Source organism: Drosophila persimilis, unplaced genomic scaffold, assembly GCF_003286085.1.
Source record: "Drosophila persimilis strain 14011-0111.01,24,50 unplaced genomic scaffold, DperRS2 tig00000002-arrow-pilon, whole genome shotgun sequence".
NCBI lineage: Eukaryota > Metazoa > Arthropoda > Insecta > Diptera > Drosophilidae > Drosophila > Drosophila persimilis.
Genome location: NW_020825289.1, coordinates 18,759,324 through 18,777,419, shown reverse-complemented (window position 1 = coordinate 18,777,419; position 18,096 = coordinate 18,759,324). Strand labels below are relative to the sequence as shown.

At 48.9% G+C, this 18,096-nt stretch overlaps 1 protein-coding gene across 1 annotated transcript in view; it reads right to left on the bottom strand.

The window, feature by feature from the left end:
* Window positions 1-13,963, bottom strand: part of LOC6592963 — a 28,630-nt gene extending 14,667 nt beyond the window's left edge. The window contains exons 1-2 of the mRNA XM_026985637.1: window positions 12,644-13,963; window positions 1,205-2,038 (exon numbers count right to left, since the gene is read on the bottom strand). Of these exons, the coding sequence (XP_026841438.1) occupies window positions 1,205-2,038; window positions 12,644-13,963 (2,154 nt within the window). The remainder of the gene's footprint in view (window positions 1-1,204; window positions 2,039-12,643) is intronic.
* Window positions 13,964-18,096: the final 4,133 nt, after the last annotated feature.

Sequence of the window (18,096 nt, the reverse complement as noted above, 5' to 3'; positions counted from 1 at the left end):
CACTCTGCGTCCGTACCCTTATCCACCCAGCCCCCTCTGTCCCATACATTAAAGCCCTACCCAGATGCTTGTTGTTGCTGTTGTGGCTGCACAGCGCATTAAATGTGTGCCACCAGGCGTATGCGTAATTTAAATTTAAATTTGTGTGTGTACATATGTCTGCTTCTGCCAGCACTTGCAACCAACCCACATCCCACAGTCAGCTACCCACTGCCTGTTACTGCCCCCCCGCTCCAACTCTCCACACCGTCATCATGTGTATTTTTGGCCTGAAACGTTGTTGTTGCTGCTGTCTGCTTAGCATTTGCCTCAAGTTTTGTTAATCAGCGCAATTCACATTTCTTTTTTTTAGCATGCCCTCGGCACCTCCTTCTCGTCCTGCTCTCTCTCTCTCTCTCTCTCTCTCTGTCTCTCTGAGATTTTGCAGTATTCAAAAGGTTTTCCTTTGCGTACAGAGACCCTCATTAGCGTAGTCATTGTTTCTGGCCTGGGCCCCGCACCCGCACCCACACCCACATCTACACCGCCTCCCCTTTGCATTTTTACGTTTTCAGGTTAAGGCAAGGAATCTTTGGCCAGCACTTGACAAATAATTACCAATTATATGGTACAGACATCAAATATGCAGCCGAAATTTGCCTCCCCCTTTCTCTCTCTCTCGCTCTCAGCATGCGACAGCTGCAGCCAGTCTTAAGTGCCACAAATTAACCGCAATCTCCTGCTCCTGGTCCGTCTCCGCCTGGCTCACACTTTGCGGTTGCTGGCACTGGCCCTGCCTGTCCTCCCTGGCATCCTCATAATTACGCGTCTGAAATGCGAAACCCTGGACAAGCGAGTCCTGGCTCTGCAGAACGAGCTCTCGATGAGCCCGAGCCCGAGCCAGTGCCAGTGCCAGTACCAGTGTCTGTGCACTGGGCGAAAGGCAAGGGGCAATAGCGCAATCGGAATACTCCGAATGTATACTTGGCCATTTCCATTTCTCTCAGTGCAGATTACTGCTTTAGGGGTTTTTTCCTCTTTCTGGTGGCTAAACTTTAATAATTAATGAGCAACCAAAAATGTCACGCGGTGCGGAAATGTTCCGGCCTGTCCGGGAATGACTATAGAAGGTGATTGGGGTTGGGGCTGGGTCAACGGGGCCAACGGGGCCAACTCATTCTTTGAGAGGTCGCTGGCCACCATTTAATTAGAAAAGGGAACTCACCTTGCAGTCGTCGCACTGGTTGATCAACGAGTAGACCTGCCGACAGTCGAAGCGGAAGAGGATCTCGGCCAGCTCGCAGGTGATGCGATTGGCCAGGGCGTCCACGTCCAGCAGGTCGCTGAGGATGCGGACGCACTCGCCCCGGTCCGACAGGGTGGCGTTGAGGGCCAGCGTGTGCAGAGCGCTGAACACACTCCTCTCGCAGCAGTTCCGAAGGCGCAGCGTCCGCAGCCGCTTCAGCAGCTCCGTGGGTGACTCCAGGCCGCACAGATGCTGCGGACTCGACTCGGCGGCATCGCCCAGATAATCAAGGCACTGTTGTTGCTCATCCTCAGCCTCTGCTCCAGCTCCAGCTCCAGCGTGCCCCTGCTCCGGCTGGTCCGCTGCGTCGAGGTGAATCTGCGGCTGGGCATGCAGATGGCTGTAGGACAACGTTGGCTCTGCCGCCGCATCCATGTCCTCGGTGCTGGGGCTGGCCATGGTGGAGAATGCAGCCGCACTCTCCCCCAGCTCAAGCTCCAGGTCCTGCTCGGCCTCTGTTGTGGTGGGGATGTCCGTGACCGGAGGATCCCCTTCGCTGCGATCCCGCTCCCTGCGCACCCGCGACATGACTCGACTGCTGTGACCCAAGCGCATCTGGGATGTCTTATAGTTTACGAAATACTTGGCTTTATTGTTACTGGTGACGCTCCTCTTCGACATGGAGCCCTCTCCGGGCGCTGCGGTCCGTTTCTGTGGGGGCTGCTGCTGCTCGGCGCAGGAACGCGGACACGTTGGGGGCCCAGGTCCCTCATCGACCCAGGCCATGGGCAGTGTGCCAGCCGAGCACTGACCCTGCAAAGAAGCAAAACAATTGGAGTTTTAACGATTTTGAAAAATTACAAAAGTACACTCAATGAAAGCCTTCCCCAAAGTACATTATTCAGAGGATATTTTTAAATGAAGGAGTCGGATTTTCATTACTCATAAACCTCTTTAATCCGTCGAGAGAGTCTCGTAATGGCATTTCCAGGAAATGATGTTGAGATTTCTTGAAAATTTCGTAATGAATGGAGCCTTTTAGGTGCCTCTGTTCCGGCAATTCTTTATGATTAATCCATGTGTGTTTGTACGATATTGATTCGATTGTCCAAGCAGATAATTACAATTTCTGTCGAATTTTCGCATTTATTTCGCAGTTTCGTGGCAATTACTGCAGACTGGCATCCACGTCCAAAATTAACTGTTTTTGTGTGATTTTAAAATTAAACCATCCAACTATGATATGTACACTCACACAGACACACCCACTCACTATGGGGGGTTGGGGGAATTCCCCAGGCACTGGGCGGTACAGTAAGAGCAAAACAAAAGCAGCGGCAAAAACAAAAAGTACTCTGGTATATTGAAAAACTTTTGCACGACTAACAACAACAGCGAAAGTCATAAAGTGCAACAACAATGGGGAATAGAAGCTAAAGCTAGGAAGGGAGGGCACGGCAAGGAACGCAACAACAAAAAGGCACAACAGGAGAGCAGAGCAGAGGAGAGGAGAGGAGAGGAGGAGCAATGAGTGCATAAAGAGCTGATGTTTTTCGTTATTAAAATGACCGCACTTCGTTGGAATTTTCCACATCCTTGCATAAAACTCAAGGCAACATCCAGTACACCAGCAACAACAGCCGCCTGAGGTGAGGAGCAGCAGGAGGTGGGGGAAGAGGCAGGAGCCGTAGAAGAATTTTCGTAAAATACTTTACGGCATTTACTATCAATATTGAAAGGCAACAGACAGCAAAAGGATGCGCAGGAGCTGCTTGCAGCAGAAGGAGCTTACACATTTTTTTTCCGATTTAAACTGCTACCTCACCGGGTCATGCATATTTATAAGCCCAAGGGGGTGGGGGTGGTAAGTGGGGGAGGGGCGAAGTTTGTAGTCCCAGGAATTTGTTGCATCCTTATGTATGTATAATGACGGCAGGCTGATGGCCTGGAAATTATCCGGATTACCCAATTTATTTACAATTTACTCAACTCTCAACGAGCCCATGGATGCAGTACTGCTTTTAGACAATTAAAATCAAGCAAGCAATAACCTCTAGCGGGAAAGAATATCCTTATACGATGAAGAATTTCGGAGCAACGAAAGCCGCTTGTTCAGCATCAACTCTGCTCCTTCGGTCACTGGGAATGCTCTGACCCTTTGAACTTTCCAGCCGTGAGTAATATGTAACAATCAACAACTCTCGATTGCCGCGTGTCCTGTGTGTGCCCTTTTCCTCATTTCCTCCTCAATCGTTTGCCATGAGCGCGCTTCATGTTCCCCGGGCAATAACAATAAGCTGGGAATTTCGCTTGCAGCACGCACAGATATTCCCGGCAGCGGCAACGGCAACGGCAACGGCAACGGCAACGGCAACGGGCGAATGGATGGCGCGGAGTGGGGTCTGAACTCAGATGAAAAATCATACAAAAGAGAATCTAATACAGCTAAACACACTATCCCACACACACACACACACATATACATACTCACGCACACATTAAGAGCGACAGAGAGAGGAGCACGTGTACAGGCAGCCATTGTTGATTTAATGGCCGACCAGCTGTGGCCCAATGCACAACAATGCGGCCCCAGGAAGGGGAAAGGCGGATGGCCAACGGAAGGGGCCACTGGCAGGGAATGGACACATCCCACACACAATGCAGGGGTAAAGATAAATTCTTAAATTCACAGCAGGCGAAATAAGAAATTACAATTTGTGTATCAGAACCTTTTTCCGTGGGGGGGGGGGGGGGGGGGGGGGGGGGGGGGGAGGGGAAAAAGGTTGCACAGCGAAGCCTATCAGCGAACCCCGTCTCAGCGTCCAGCCTTCGACGGCCTTCTCTTTTGACGGTTCCCACTCTTCTGGAAAACTTTCTAAAACTTTCTCTTCTACTTCATTATGCGAAACTTGGTAATGAGAATCATTTCAAATTGAAGCTCCACTAAAACCGATTAAAAATTAAGCTGTGAATATTCCATTTAAAAACAAGAGAAAGCTGAGATAATTTCTGAAGAAGAGGGGACATTGTTTTATCTCTCGGAAGTGCAGAGCAGACTAAGGCTGAATTTTGAATTCCCTCCAACATACTCGTAAGTATCATCATCAGTATTTATTCAGGCAGGCCCTAATATTTCCTGATTGTTTCATGCAACTGAAAAGTGTCAAAATCCTAGTGGTCCTGCAGCCCGGAGAGACCCACAAACAAACCCACAGTCACACACGTGGAGCATATTGAATGCAGTTGGAATGACAGTGAGGAGGACATGAAATATTCATATCTGGTCTGGGGATAACTGAAATTGCAACAGGAATTTCAATACAGAGCAGAGCAGAGAACAGCATGAACATGGACATGGGCCTTGGACGGGTGCAGAGGAATGGCAAAGTGCACATGGCCGCAGGATGAAACATTCATGAGTCCAGGTCAGCGCATTTCTCTCGTCCTCTCCTTTCGTTTTGGCTTTGGCCATCTCTCTCTCTCTCACTCTCTATCATGGGTAAAAGTATTCCTTTTCAAGTTGTCATTAACTTTGCTGTGGACCTGAAAGTGACGGACAGCCGGGGGATGCCATTGTAGCCGAAACAACAAGTTGCATGAGCGGCTTTTCCAATCAGGCCTGCTGGTCTGTCTCTTCTCTGTAGGACATTGCACACACCAAATAAAAAGTGAGAAGGAGTAGGAGGAGCAAAAAGCTTGAACAAAGACCTGGCATAATGGAGTATGCATTATGGCTAATGGCCCACGCCTACCACTACACGGACGACACACAGAGGCACTCATACATATGTGTAGATAGCTGAGCATGGCCTTTGTGGCTGTGATCCTTTGTGGCAGGTTGTAAGAGGCGGGGCCACAATGTCTAATAAGCCACGAAGGGGGCCCGACCCGACCCGGCCCGAGTTCCTAAATGCTTAGACAATGAAAACGGACTGGCCTAACAATGATGTCAGCGACAGGCAAGAACGGGTCGGATGGGGGCCTGATCTGTTGCAGCAAGAGGAGATGTGGCTGTACCACTTGACCCATGACAGTTTAGGCCAAGCGACAATCAGCGTACAAATGTATTCAGATGGATGTGTGTCTCCGTCGCTGCCTCTGGGCCACCAATCCTTTTACCCTTACATGGCTTAAGCAAGTACTGCCTTGATTAGGGAATATATATACACTCCGCCGAAGGGAGAGGCCAGGGAAAATATTATTCAAAGCAAAGGCGCCGGCTTGAAGGCAATAGAAATCTGGCCGGTCCACGGATGGCTTTCCGCGCGGCAACAACAACAGGAACGTCAACTTCTGGGGCCAAAGTGCACTTGAGCTAAACACCAACAGCTACAGCTATAGCTATAGTTCCTGTTACAACAACTGCAACATTTGCAGCATCTGCGAGTGGAGCAACCAGAACAAGCGGCAAGCGGCAAGCGGCAAGCGGCAAACGGAACCGACAACACTTTAAATGTTACAGCTTAACCTCGACGGGCAATTCAAACAATGTACTCTCGCACACACACTCGTACTCACCACACATACATATGCTGCTACGCCCGAGCGTATGTGTGTGTCAAATTTTAACGCCTGTCAACAATTCAAGCTGGGGCAAAAAAAGAATGCAACTGCAACGGCAACGGCAACGGCAACGGCAATGGAAACAACAACAGGCCAAGAACATGTCGCAGGCAGCACTCAAAATTTCAAATGCATGCATACAAATGTGTGCGATAGACACCCTGCACTAGCAGGGTATAACATTCTTTGAGGAAAGAGAGCAGCTTTCCATCATTGCCCCCCTTTGCTGTTGTTCAGCGGCTAATGATCGATAAAATGGCATTCATTTGCCTTATATCTACTGTTGAGAGTTGCGAGGCAAACAAGCCCATCCGCCAGTCAGGACTGTGAACAGTCCCTTGGAGGTATCAAATATTCGTTTAGTCCGACAGTTCCCTTACGTATTTATGCAGTGTGTCAGCGCAAGAAGTGTAGATGTGTTGTGCAGAAGCGTAAAAATGTGACAGGCGACACGGATACTGGGGGCGAGAGAAAGAAAGAGTGGGCACGCACACACACCCACACACCCACACGACGACAGGCAAAGGCACAAACACAGACACTGACACAGACACATGGCCGCGTTGACGTGGCTGGCAGGCCGCACGGGACAGGCGTGGCCGGGGGGCGGAGGGCCGGGAAGACATAGGGCGTAGGCAAATTGTTTGTCACATGGCAGTGGTAGTGCTGCCCCAAACCTCACTTGTCATTTTACCTTGATGCTCGTTGGATTCGTTGCCGTTTTGTTGTCAAAATCATAAACAGGCACCAGGCCGAGGCCTGGCCACACCGCCCCCACAACCCCCGCACAGTCGTAGGCACATGCCTCTCGTCTCTCTCTCTCTCCCTCTCAGTCTCGGTTGCCGCCTGCTCGTTGAGATTCAGTTGCAGTGGCAGCCATTTCGCATTGTTTTGCACATAGTCGATCTGCTCTGCACGCATTTGCCAGCTGCATTGCTTTGCATAACAAGTGTAATCCTGCAGCTCAGGAGCGCTACCGCTGCACCCCTCCACTCAGTGGGTCTTCTCCACAATTATGCAACAATTTTCAATGTGCAATTGGCAGGCAAAAGGGAAAACGGGAAAAGCAACGTTTTCACCAGCGGAAATCTAATGCAAATAAAGCGGAAATTGTTTGCCCAACCAACACCAAAGCACCTCTACTCTTGCTGGTACTCTCTTGGCACTTGTGAGCCGTCAAATTAGTGTGTATGTGGGAGAGTAGAAGAAGAAAGAAAGAAATACAAATAAAATAGGGAAAACTGTGCAAAATCCCGAGCAGGAGCGAACCGGAGCGTCCTGTCAGCACTTCCACTCGGGACAATTACAGTTCGTGCATAATTCAGGGAATACTCCCCAAGGTCTACTCGAATGAGACAAAGTGTTTCAGCACGCAACTAAAGACAGCTAAACAGAGAGTCGGATTGTGCAGGTCCTTATGGAGTGTTTTTTGCCGAGATTTGGGACAATTTTCCATGGACTTGGATCTGATTTGATGGCAATTACCAGCTTTAGTGTTTGGCTTTCTTTTGTTTTCTTTGAACGTTTAAACTTCTACACATTCAAGCCGCTTCCTTATCGGGGCAAATATTTACGCATCTTATGTCCTTTTCAAACACACACACACACATACACACGTACGCACGAACAGATGCCTGATTACGCTTTGAAGCTAATGCAATAATGCAGAAATTATGTTTTGTGCCCCATTATCAAAGGCAATCGATCAACTCGAGCAGCAGGCAGGCAGGCAGTAGATTGAAGAGGTTGCCGGGGTGGCTGGTTTGGCGGGGTGACGGGGTGACGGGGTGTCAGAGGGGCAGACCTGCCGGGCGCCCATCAATTTAATCATATTTAAACAGCGTCTCGTGTATTTATCACTCATTATTTATGCATATATCAATCCATCTATATGGCCACAAGGCCCCCATTATCGGGCAAACAACGACGGAAATTCGGAAAAAAACCGCGCCCAGAAAAAAATATGGAAGAGAGAAGGGTGGTGGGGTGGGTGGGTATCAAAAGGGATATTCAGGGACGCACCTGTCTGTCTGTCACATCACATATTTGTTTGGCTAACACCCGCGCGCACACACTCACAAGAGAAAGGGCCGGCGCCTGTCGTTATTCCATACAATTTTATCAAAATTAATTTGTCAAACGTTCACCGGCGCTTTGCATGTGTATAGGAGGTGTATTGTGTATGTGTGGGGTATTCTCTCTATCACCTCCCCTTACCCTCTCTAATGACAACAATAAGTTGAATGAATTTAATGAAATGAGATGTAAACATGTGGACAACTGCGGACAGGCGGCAACAAAAAGAAGCCCTGGGCTAGCAGGGGGGGCTGGGGAGGTGGTGGGCCCACCGGTGGGGACCCTGGCCATTGTCTATATTCCCTTTCGTTCACTCCATCTTTCACCACTCTGGATCCCCTTCTGTGTTCAGCATTTGCTTGTTTTCGAACTCGTAATGAAATTCTTGAGTAGAAATTCATTTTGCAACTTTTACTCAAACAATGCTCATTGAATAATTTACGCTCAGCGCCGGCAGAAATGAGATACCCAAATGAAATAGAAGGAAATGGGATTGGGATGGGGATGGGGATGGGGACTGGGAATGTGGTTGGGGATGCACTGCAGCAGTGCTCCACTTAGTGCGCGCTCCATTCCCCTGGCACTTGACGTGCTGAGAGAACCCCGAGCCAGAACCAGAGACAGAGGCAGAGCCAGACCCAGAGCCAGAGCCAGAGGCAGAGTCAAAGCGAGGGTCCGGGTCGACGCAGCGCATAATTGCATTAGCCCCGTGTTGGATGATGGGGCTCCCGTTAGCAGGCCCCGACCTTTGGGCCACCCTTTGGGGGCTAATTTAATTGTTTTGTGTATTTAGCCTGGACATTGCATTCAAGTATCACAAAGGGACACCGAACGTTGTGTTACCTCTTTTTCCTTAATGGGCCAATCAATGCACCTCTCACTCTGGCCGTCTCGACTTGCACAAAGTTCCTGCCTCATTTGCCATTTGACAGGCTCAAAATGCAAATTGCGGGCAATTAACATTCAAGCGATTCAGGCACGAACCAACTGGAAGGCGATTGTGAACCGCAACCAGACATCTTAGCCGGGCTAATTGTGCTGCCAACTAATTGAGCTCGGTCCCCGTCCAAGTCCCGGTCCCTGGCACCGACTAATGTGTCACCATTTGAGCTCCAGCTTTATAGACGATTCTTTTCGGAAAAGTGGAAAACATTACTGGGAACTCGATGGATTGGTTGAATTTGTTTATTGTAATTTTAATTCATCATTTCATTTATATGTATATGAAGCTAAAACAAGGAAATCCACGCTGTTACATTAAACGATTTGGAGGGGAGCTCTCTTTGGATGGCAGACAGCATTTATCAGTTCCTTAGTTCTGGAAACCATTTGCCCGAAGGCGGACAGTTTATGACAGTTTTCGGCTTTGTTTGTGTCTGACTTGGTCTGGCTGGGTGGTGTTGCTGGGCATGATGTAATCGGAGGCAGCAACTTGCAGTAGCACCATCACCAGCAGCACCAGCAGCACCAAAAGTACCAGCAACAGCCGCCAACTGCTTACAAAATAATTGATTTTGTACACATCCTTGACACAAATAAACAGTCGCCCTGCTCCGACCTGCAATGCTACGGCCGGGGCTGCGGAACCGTCCCTGCAGTAGTTTAACCAACATAAGGGCGGTCGGGCCAACTGCACACACACATATGCACATACATAGGTGTGCGTGTTCCATAGAATTTCGTATTAAATTCAACAAAGGCAGAGGTTGTTTTAATTGAATTGGAGGGGATTGAAACCGAAACTGAAACTGGAGCTAGCTAAGAGTTGAATGAAACCAATACAAATTTGTTTGCTGTTTTCTGTTTTCTGAGTTGCAATTTCCACTCCAATCCTACACTCCAGAGCTGCAAAAAACAAATGGCAGAGCAAGAGCAGTGGATCATAAAGCGGAGCGCAATAAAAGGTAGCAAAGGATGCTCGACATGGAGATTACTCTGGACAAAGAGGCGATTACGCGACATGGAGAAGGCAAAGCTTTGAATTGTACCAAAGCAGGACTATCTTACAACCAGTGTATCGTGAAGTGAGATCCTGCCACTTTCCAGCGATCAGATGAACATGGCTTTTCCTTCACACTCTCCTGCTACTCCACTGGCTAACTGAGCCACAATTCGAATCGCACTTGGCAAGCACTCGTGGCAGGTCCTGAGTGCCACAGCAGCCATGCCTCACTATGCATTGTAGCCACGCAGCAGGGACCGGGACAGACTCCCTCCGTCGTAAGCCCTCTAAGGCCCTGGCCCAGCACTCGACACGAGTGGGGGACAGGACAGGCTGGCACTGCCGCTGCTGCTGCCGCCGCCTCTGCAGTGGCATCAACACATCAACAGGCCACAGCCTGAATGCTGCCACTTGCCATTCGCCTCATCATAAATTCTGCACTGGCTCTTGCAAAGGACTCTGAGGCAGGACATTCTCGAAAGGGAGCATTAAGGGGGCAGTCGAACGGGGGAGTGATGGCTGGGAAAGGGCTTTGTCCACTCCTGACATGGAAATTGGAGAAATGTTTGCTAATTTGCAGCTCTAAACCAGCCGGAATTGCCCCGGGGACAAGGCCAAATTAAAATTGTTTGAGAAAATCTCTGCTGTCACTCGCTGGTGAACAGGTCTTTGCGATGTACTTTGATCCAGATCAGACCTTTGCTCTTTGCTTTCCCATGCTTCATACTCTGTTGAGAAAAAATCAATCAAGGGGAAAAGACAGCAACGGAGATGAGGGCGCTGAATCTAGCGGACCTGTCTATTAAAGAGCTTCCTCTCGTATCTGTCTTGAATGTACAATAATTTGTTATCTTAAAAAAATTTTTCTGCAAGATGAAAATATTTCCGTAAAAGCGGACTTTAAAAGGAAAAAATATACCCCACAAAAACTTGATTTCTAATGTAAAGAGGAGGAGAGCTCCTCCAGTCTGCTGCATCGTTCGTGGAAGGCCATCAAATAGAGGCGATAAGTTGAATTATTTTTCACTTTGCCCAACCACATGCCCAGGCAAGTTCTGGCGGCTGGTCTACTTAAATGCCTTCAAATGGTCTGATTGACTTAATTATTTAATTGCCGGCAGGCTGGCAGAATGACAGACACTTGGCTAGGAAAAGAACTTTCTCTTCTGCCACCTGATGACGGGAAAATCAATAGTCCCAAGTAATTGGAATTCGAGGTTGGGGCTAATTGTTTGTCAGTCAGGGATCAGAGCAACAAATAAAACCTCATTCGATTGCGGCATCTCCTGAGAAGAAAAAAACACAAAAAAACGAAACGAAAGTTTGGCCAATTTCAATTCAATTAAATTTGCATTTGGGCAAATGGCAGTTGCAAGAATACATTAATAAATATTAAAATCTGAATTAGACTTGGCAGAGCCAATTGAGTGTGGAGAAGGGAAGAAGGGAAGTGGAGACGGGTAGAAGTGGAACAGCAGCGGAATTGCATTCCATAGGTGAGTGGTTAGCAAGGATTTTTGGCAGACAACCAAAAAGGAATAAGACCAAAAAAAAAAGAGAATCAATTTGAAAGGGCCCGATGGATGGTCTCTCTCACTCTATATCCTTCTTCTCTCTCTCTCTCTCTCTCTACCTCTCTATCTCTTTGTCTCTCTGTCTCACTCTGCCACAATTGCAAAGGCATTTTCGTTGATTTGCAGCTCGTTTTTGTCAGCTGCCAGCACAGGCAATAATGACGACGATGATGATGAAACTGTCGTGGAATCTGAAGTGGTCCTAGCTGGGGGCCCCGCAATTGTCACAAGGAAAATAACGAAGAAAAACTGAAAATCACTTTTTCCTTTGGCAGTTTGAGTGGCAAGCCAACAAGAGAAAAGTGCCTGGCTCGATGGCGAGAAACCCCCCTAATAATAATAGTATAAAAACGCCTTTGTTCGAGCTTCCGTTTCCCTCGGCAAAAGTTAAAGTTTCCGCCTGCTAAACTTAACATCTACATAATATCTTGAAAAGCAAAATAGTATGGCACACAAACAGCCATAAGCTTTTCAATTTTAGTACAACTTAAAAAATTGCATACATATTCCAGGGTTTAATCAAATTTTTTCTCATCGATGAATCGCTCGCAAAAGTAGGCAATGAATTTTAATTCATTTCGCAGCGGGTAGCCATACAAGCCATAAATCTATGAGCATGCTTTTTGCAATTCTCGCAGAAGTCGACAACAAATCTCTTGGAAGCAGTTTCCGCAGGTTTTAGTTCTGCTGAACTTTCTTTGGAAATAAAAGGCGAAGGTTTAGGGCCAACAACAATTGACACAGCTTTCAATATTGCCGAGTCGAGGTGGCCAGGGACAGGGACAGGGACAGGGACAGGGACAGAGGGACCCCTTCAAGTCGTTTGGCAATAGGAATCCCTTGAAATGCATACAATTTGTACATGTATTTGAGTACGTCTTTGTGGGTGTTTCACCCGCCGCCGCCCCCCCCTCCCCCACCTGTTCCTCACGCTCTGTTTGAGTGTGGGTGAGTATTTGTATGCACTTAAGCTGTGCATTGTTGTCAATTTCTTGACAGTTTGAGTGAGTGGGTGGCTGCAACAGGGAACCAAGGACACAGCAATCCCTGTCCTGTAGCCGGTTGGGTGGAGGGCAGCCTACATAGCCGTGATGCCCGCACCAAGTACGGAATTGATTGAGGCTTGCGCTCAAGGCCATTATCCCGAAGAAAATACCAAAGGGATGCCGTATAATTGTACTTCCCTGCTTCTGGCTACGGAATAATGTAGAATAAGGGGCAAATTAAAGTTCACAGAGTGTCCTTGGGGGTGTGGGGACTCACCTGCAAGTCGGTGCCTGTGCCCGGCTGTGCCAGATCACAGGCTGATATCCAAGGATTAAGGCGTGTTAATGAGGACGCAGTGCCGAGTATGCTCTTCTTCAGCTCCACGGGGTCTGGCAGGGATCTTGCTGTCCCGCCTCCTGCTGTTCTGGCTTCTGCTGCCGCTGCCGCTGACCCGGCTACGGCCACTGCAGCGGTGGCGCTAAAGGCGCCGCCGGACCAGCTGTTATCCTTGTGACCAATCAGCTGAGCCGCCTGGGCATCAAGGATGTTGCCGGTAGCTTCTCTCTTGTTGTTATTATTGTTGTTGCTGTTGCTGTTGCTTTTACTGTTGCTGTTGGTGGAAGGAAACTCCTTCGGGCTGTTGTTGTCGCTGTGCTGCAGGACACTCTCATCAATCAGGCTGCTCTCGTCCCGCTGCTGTTGCTCAGGCTCCGTCTCCGTTTCTGTTTCTGTTTCCGTCTCTGTCTCGGTATCCGCCTCCAACTCTTGGACTGGCTCGTGCTGTTGCAGATGCGGCTGCTGCTGGATATTGTAATCCTCTTCCGTGAGCTTATCCTCCTCGTCCACGTCCTCGTTGAGCTTTATCAAGCGATCGAAGGACTCTTCGGAAAGCAAATCGTCCTCGGCCACAAGGGCAAAGATGTCCTCGTCCTCGTCTAACGCTTGTGAGGATGAATACTGCACTGGCAGACCGCTTTCCTCTGGCTCCTGTTCGGTCTCCTCCTCCTCGTTGCTGGACTCAGTCCTCGTTCCCGTCCCCGTTCCTGCTCTCGCTCCACTCCCTGTCCCTCCAGCCCTGCCAACAATATCGCTACTGAGGCTGCGCTCGCGTCGCCTTCGACGCTGTAGCCTCGCGCTGAGGGCCTCGGTGCGGGCACGCGGATCGTCGTGGTCGTGGGCGTGCTGGTAAGTGGGTGGCAGCTGGTAGATGGCCTGGGGCGTGGGCCGACGGTACAAGTCGAGATGGTGGGGCAGAAAGATGGGCAGCAGATATGAGCCAGAGCTGCTAATGAATGACGACGACTCGCCTCTGGACGGTAACGCAGTTCCAACTCCTCCACCTCTGTGACCTCCTCCCAGTCCACCTCCACCTGGTCCACCTGCTTCTGTGCCTGCTGCAGTTGCTCCAGTTCCTCCAGTTCCTCCTGCTCCTCCTGCTCCTACTGCTGCTGCTCCCGCTGCTCCTGCTGATGTTGTTCCTATTGATGTGGATGCTGTCGTCGTCGTCGTCGTTGAGCTGATGCTGCTGCTGCTGCCACGCCGAGCCCCCGAAATAAACGCAAGCGCCATCACGACCAGCCCGGGTCCTGGCCGCATATTGACCTCGGGTTCGGCGGTGCTAGCATGGTGCAGGCCCGCTTGAGACGCGCTTGCGACTCCAATTCAATGCGAGTAATGATGGGCTCATGGCCCCATCATCATCAGAAGTGTGGGATTCGGATTTGGTGTGCTCAGATCCAGCTGCGGCCGCTGCTGCTGCTGCTGCTGCTCCTGATCCGTATCCGTATCCCGATCCGACGCCAGTATCAGTGCCTGCTGAACAGATCTGCTTCTTGCTGCTGCTCCTGCTCCTGCACCTGGTTCTTCTGCTGCTGCTACTTCGGCTCTGACTGCTGCTGCTAGAGGCATGAATCCTGACCTGGCTGAGCTCTCCTCAAGACTCCGAACTGTCCGAACAGTGACCCCTAAGCTAAGTCCCGCTGCTCTCCAGGCCGCTGGATCGCATTCAGTTAACCTCGGCTGCAGGGGTTATTTGGTATGGGGGGTATCCTCGGCTCATGTTTGACACAAATATATTTTGGAACTTTTCATATATTTTTCACACGTTTTCTTGCACGTTTTACTTTGCACACGTTTTACTTTGGGGACTGACTATCAACTATTTGTGGAATTTTATTAGATAGCTTATGGGTTATGGTTATGGCAGCTGTTATTGATGGTGTTGTTGTTGCTTTTGTTGTTGTTGTTGTTGTTGTTGCTGTTGTTGTTTTTGTTGTTGGGGCTGCACATTAACCTTGAAATTGGAAATTTGTGGAAATTCGGTTGCTTCGTTGAATTGGTTTTGGGCTCACATAATTATTTAGAAATCTGCACAGACATAGAGAAATTGTTGTTACAGATTTGTTGTTAGGGCTCCTCTTATATTTAGCGGCTAAACATTATCGAATATTGTTTGCTTGACAACCTATCCATTCTTTTGGGGTTATTTTTGGGCTAGTTAAAAAAAAGGAATAATTGTTTCAAAAATGGTTTGTGCGCTCACGCTCTTAGCTCCCCAAAAGCGCTCTGCTTTTTTGCTCTCTGCCCTGGCTCTCTCTACCTCTTACTCCCACTTTTTGTTAATTTTTGGGAAAACCCCTGGGAAAATGCTCAGGAAAAATAATTGGTAAGTATTTTCAGAACATATTTTTAACTATAGTTGGCCAAGATTCTGCTTTTCTTTCTTGGGTTTTCGACTGTTTCTGAATAGAAATAGTTGGAAGGAAATGGAGCGAGAGCGGGAGCGGGAGCGATGCGATGGAGCGAGAGAGAGACTAGCTCTTCGTTTAGCCGAAGCTCTGGCCCGAGCAGCGCAGCCAGCCAGCAGCCAACGCGAACACCGCACAAAAGAAAGCCGAAAAAAAATTGTCGTGGAAATCCCGTATATCTAACACACTCACACACAAACATAGAGACACAGAGCGCAAAGAAATTTATATAATTCGCAGCCAGCGGCTGCGGCTGCGGCTGCTGCTGCTCCTGCTGCTGCTCTGCTGCTGCTCGCTTTTCTCTGTTTCTCTGCTTCTGGCGCTGCAAACACAAAAACAGCGGATGGACGGATCCCCATCCACGAGCACAACGAGAATGAGAATGAGAATGAGAACGAGAACGAACTCGTGGGTGTACGTGTACGCGTCTGCCTCTCTCTCGCTGAGAGCTTGCATGCGTATGTGTGTGAGTAGTTACTTAGGGCAGCCAGGCAAGCACTCCGCATGCCATTTTTTGTAGTAGAAGAAGACGAAGAAGAAGAAGAAGAAGAAGAAGTTGGGCGAGAAGTAGAAGGAGAAGGCAAAGGCAAGGCAAAGAAGCAGAAGCCGAGTAGCCCTCATCTCGTATTTGGGGTCGTCACTGTAGCCCTTCTATCCTAGTATTGGTGGTAAGATTGTCCATGTGTCGCCCCCGCTCTCTCTGTGCGTGTGTATGTGTGCGTTAGTGTTGGTGCTAAAGTCCAAGAAGTACAAAGCGCAGCATATTTAACAAAAACAAAAAAAAAACACATGAATCTGAAATCTTTCCCTCTCCTGTTAACCATTTGGTTTTTTTTTTTTTTTTGCTTAGGATAAATTCAATGGAATCCTTGAGATCTTTTGGGAGGATTTCGCCTGCGTGTGTATCACAAAGGAAATCACTTTTCTTTGTTGATTACGGTTGTATTATTTAAATTCTTCTTTGTCCCCTGACCCCCGAGGTTCCTGTACTCCACTCCGCATTTTGTTGCTCCCGATTGGAGTGTGTCTTCTTCTGCTTTCTGTGTGTTAACTTTCACTTTTGTTTTATTTGCTGCGTTGACACTGCGCACACACACACACACTGAGAGACACGCACACACCCATGTGGAGGTGTATGTGTACAGGGAATTTCTCTTTATTTTTTTGGTGGTGCGTGTGCTGCTGCTGGTGCTGGTGCTTTTGGATCCATTCAGTACAACTGCCGCTTATATAAGCCCGGAACGTAGCACAAGACTCTGAAGCATTTGTCTCGATTCCGATGAATCGGTCTATACTATTCCCGGGATAGTCTGAGCGACTTAGGCACAAATGCTGAACAATATTGGTTAAGGTTTGATTTTCTCATTATATAACAATCGGGGGGTTTTCGTTGTTTTTAGACCGTTTCACGGGTGGTGAATGTTCCCCGGGGAAAGTTGGGGGAAGGCTCTCGAGTTACCGTTACCGTTACCGTTACCGTGGCCGTGCCCGTGCCCGTTCCCGCACCGAACAATACACTAACTATATACTGATGTACCTATGCTTGTACCTATATAGTCGTGTATATAAGGCAGTGTGTGTGTGTATGGGTGTTCTTCCCAGAGCGCAGCATCAACTGCCGTAACGGTTCGTTCGCGTGTGGGCGGGGACACGGCAGGTTGGGGGCGTTGTAGGCAGTGCTCGAGAGTTATGCTTGGCTTAGCAGATTTTCTTGGGTTTCTTTCGTTTCGTTTCTTTTCTTTTCTTTTCGCTCTGCTCTGCCCTGCTCCGCTTCCCTGCTCCTCCTCCACCCTTTTTCCTTTTACCCCACCAACTAGACTAGCCCGATTGGCAGTTCTCGAGTCATACTATATTTTATCCCGTTTCCCGTACACATTCCGGGGGATTTGCACTTTGATTTCTTCACTTGCGGCTAACACGAAGACATTTGATGTGGTCCTCTGGGGTGCTTTTCTTTTCTTTTCTTTTCTTTTCTTTCTATTTTTTTTGTTTGGTATTATTTGATTCGATTTGATTTGATTTTTCTTTTCTTTGTGTGAGTGGTGGACGCGACGACGCAGGATATATACCGTACAATCCTGCTTCTTGCTGATGGCCCCAAAGCACTGACTGTGCCACAATTGCAGATGGCGTTTAACTGGAATACCGAGCGAGCCGCGAACCTCGAACCGAACCCGAAAGCTCCACGAGCGAGCGGACGAGCACGAGTGGGTGGCCGCGAAATCAGCAGCAGCTGACAAGAGAGAGCCGGACAGACAGCGTCGTGTCGACTCTCTCTTCTGCTAGCGCGCTCTCTCGCTCTCGCTCTCGCGCTCTTTTTCCGGCTGTTTCGAACTTCCAGGCTGCGCTGTACAGGATGTTGGCTAACAGCAAGCTAACCCTAACAGCAGCGCCTTCGAACTCTATTCGGACGCCAGTTCGAGTTGAAGTAAGAAAAATTACTTGATGCAGGACACTTAATCACACTGCCCCAAAGAGAGAGGCACCCAAAAAGAGGGAGTCTAAAACTCGCTCAGGAGCCACCCGTTCCACTCCACTCGCCTGCGGCCTGTGCTCCGGTCCCATCCCGTCCCATCCCATCCTGGCTTTTGCCTTGGTTTCGGTTTCTTTTGCTTTTGCTTTTACCTTTACTCAAACTTTTGCTTTTGGTTTTTCGCTTTTTTCGCTTTTTCCCTTTCCATTTTGTTGTATTTTCTGTGGCATTTCGTTACGGCGTTTTGTCGTCGTCTCACTTGGCCTAAATGTGTAATACCCTATAATGTCGTTTAATCCCACTCAGCGTGTTTTAGTTTGGTCTGGCAGCTGACGGGAAAGTCGGCCAGTGGATGGGATCGTAATTACCCATTGGTCCTGGGCAGGTGGCCCAGGAGATCGCATCGCATCGGGAAAGTGGAGCATCATGAGGCACCATCTATGGCACTGGCACGGACACGGGCACTGGCACTCGCTATTTAAACTGTTGTGCCAATTAGAAGTAATCCA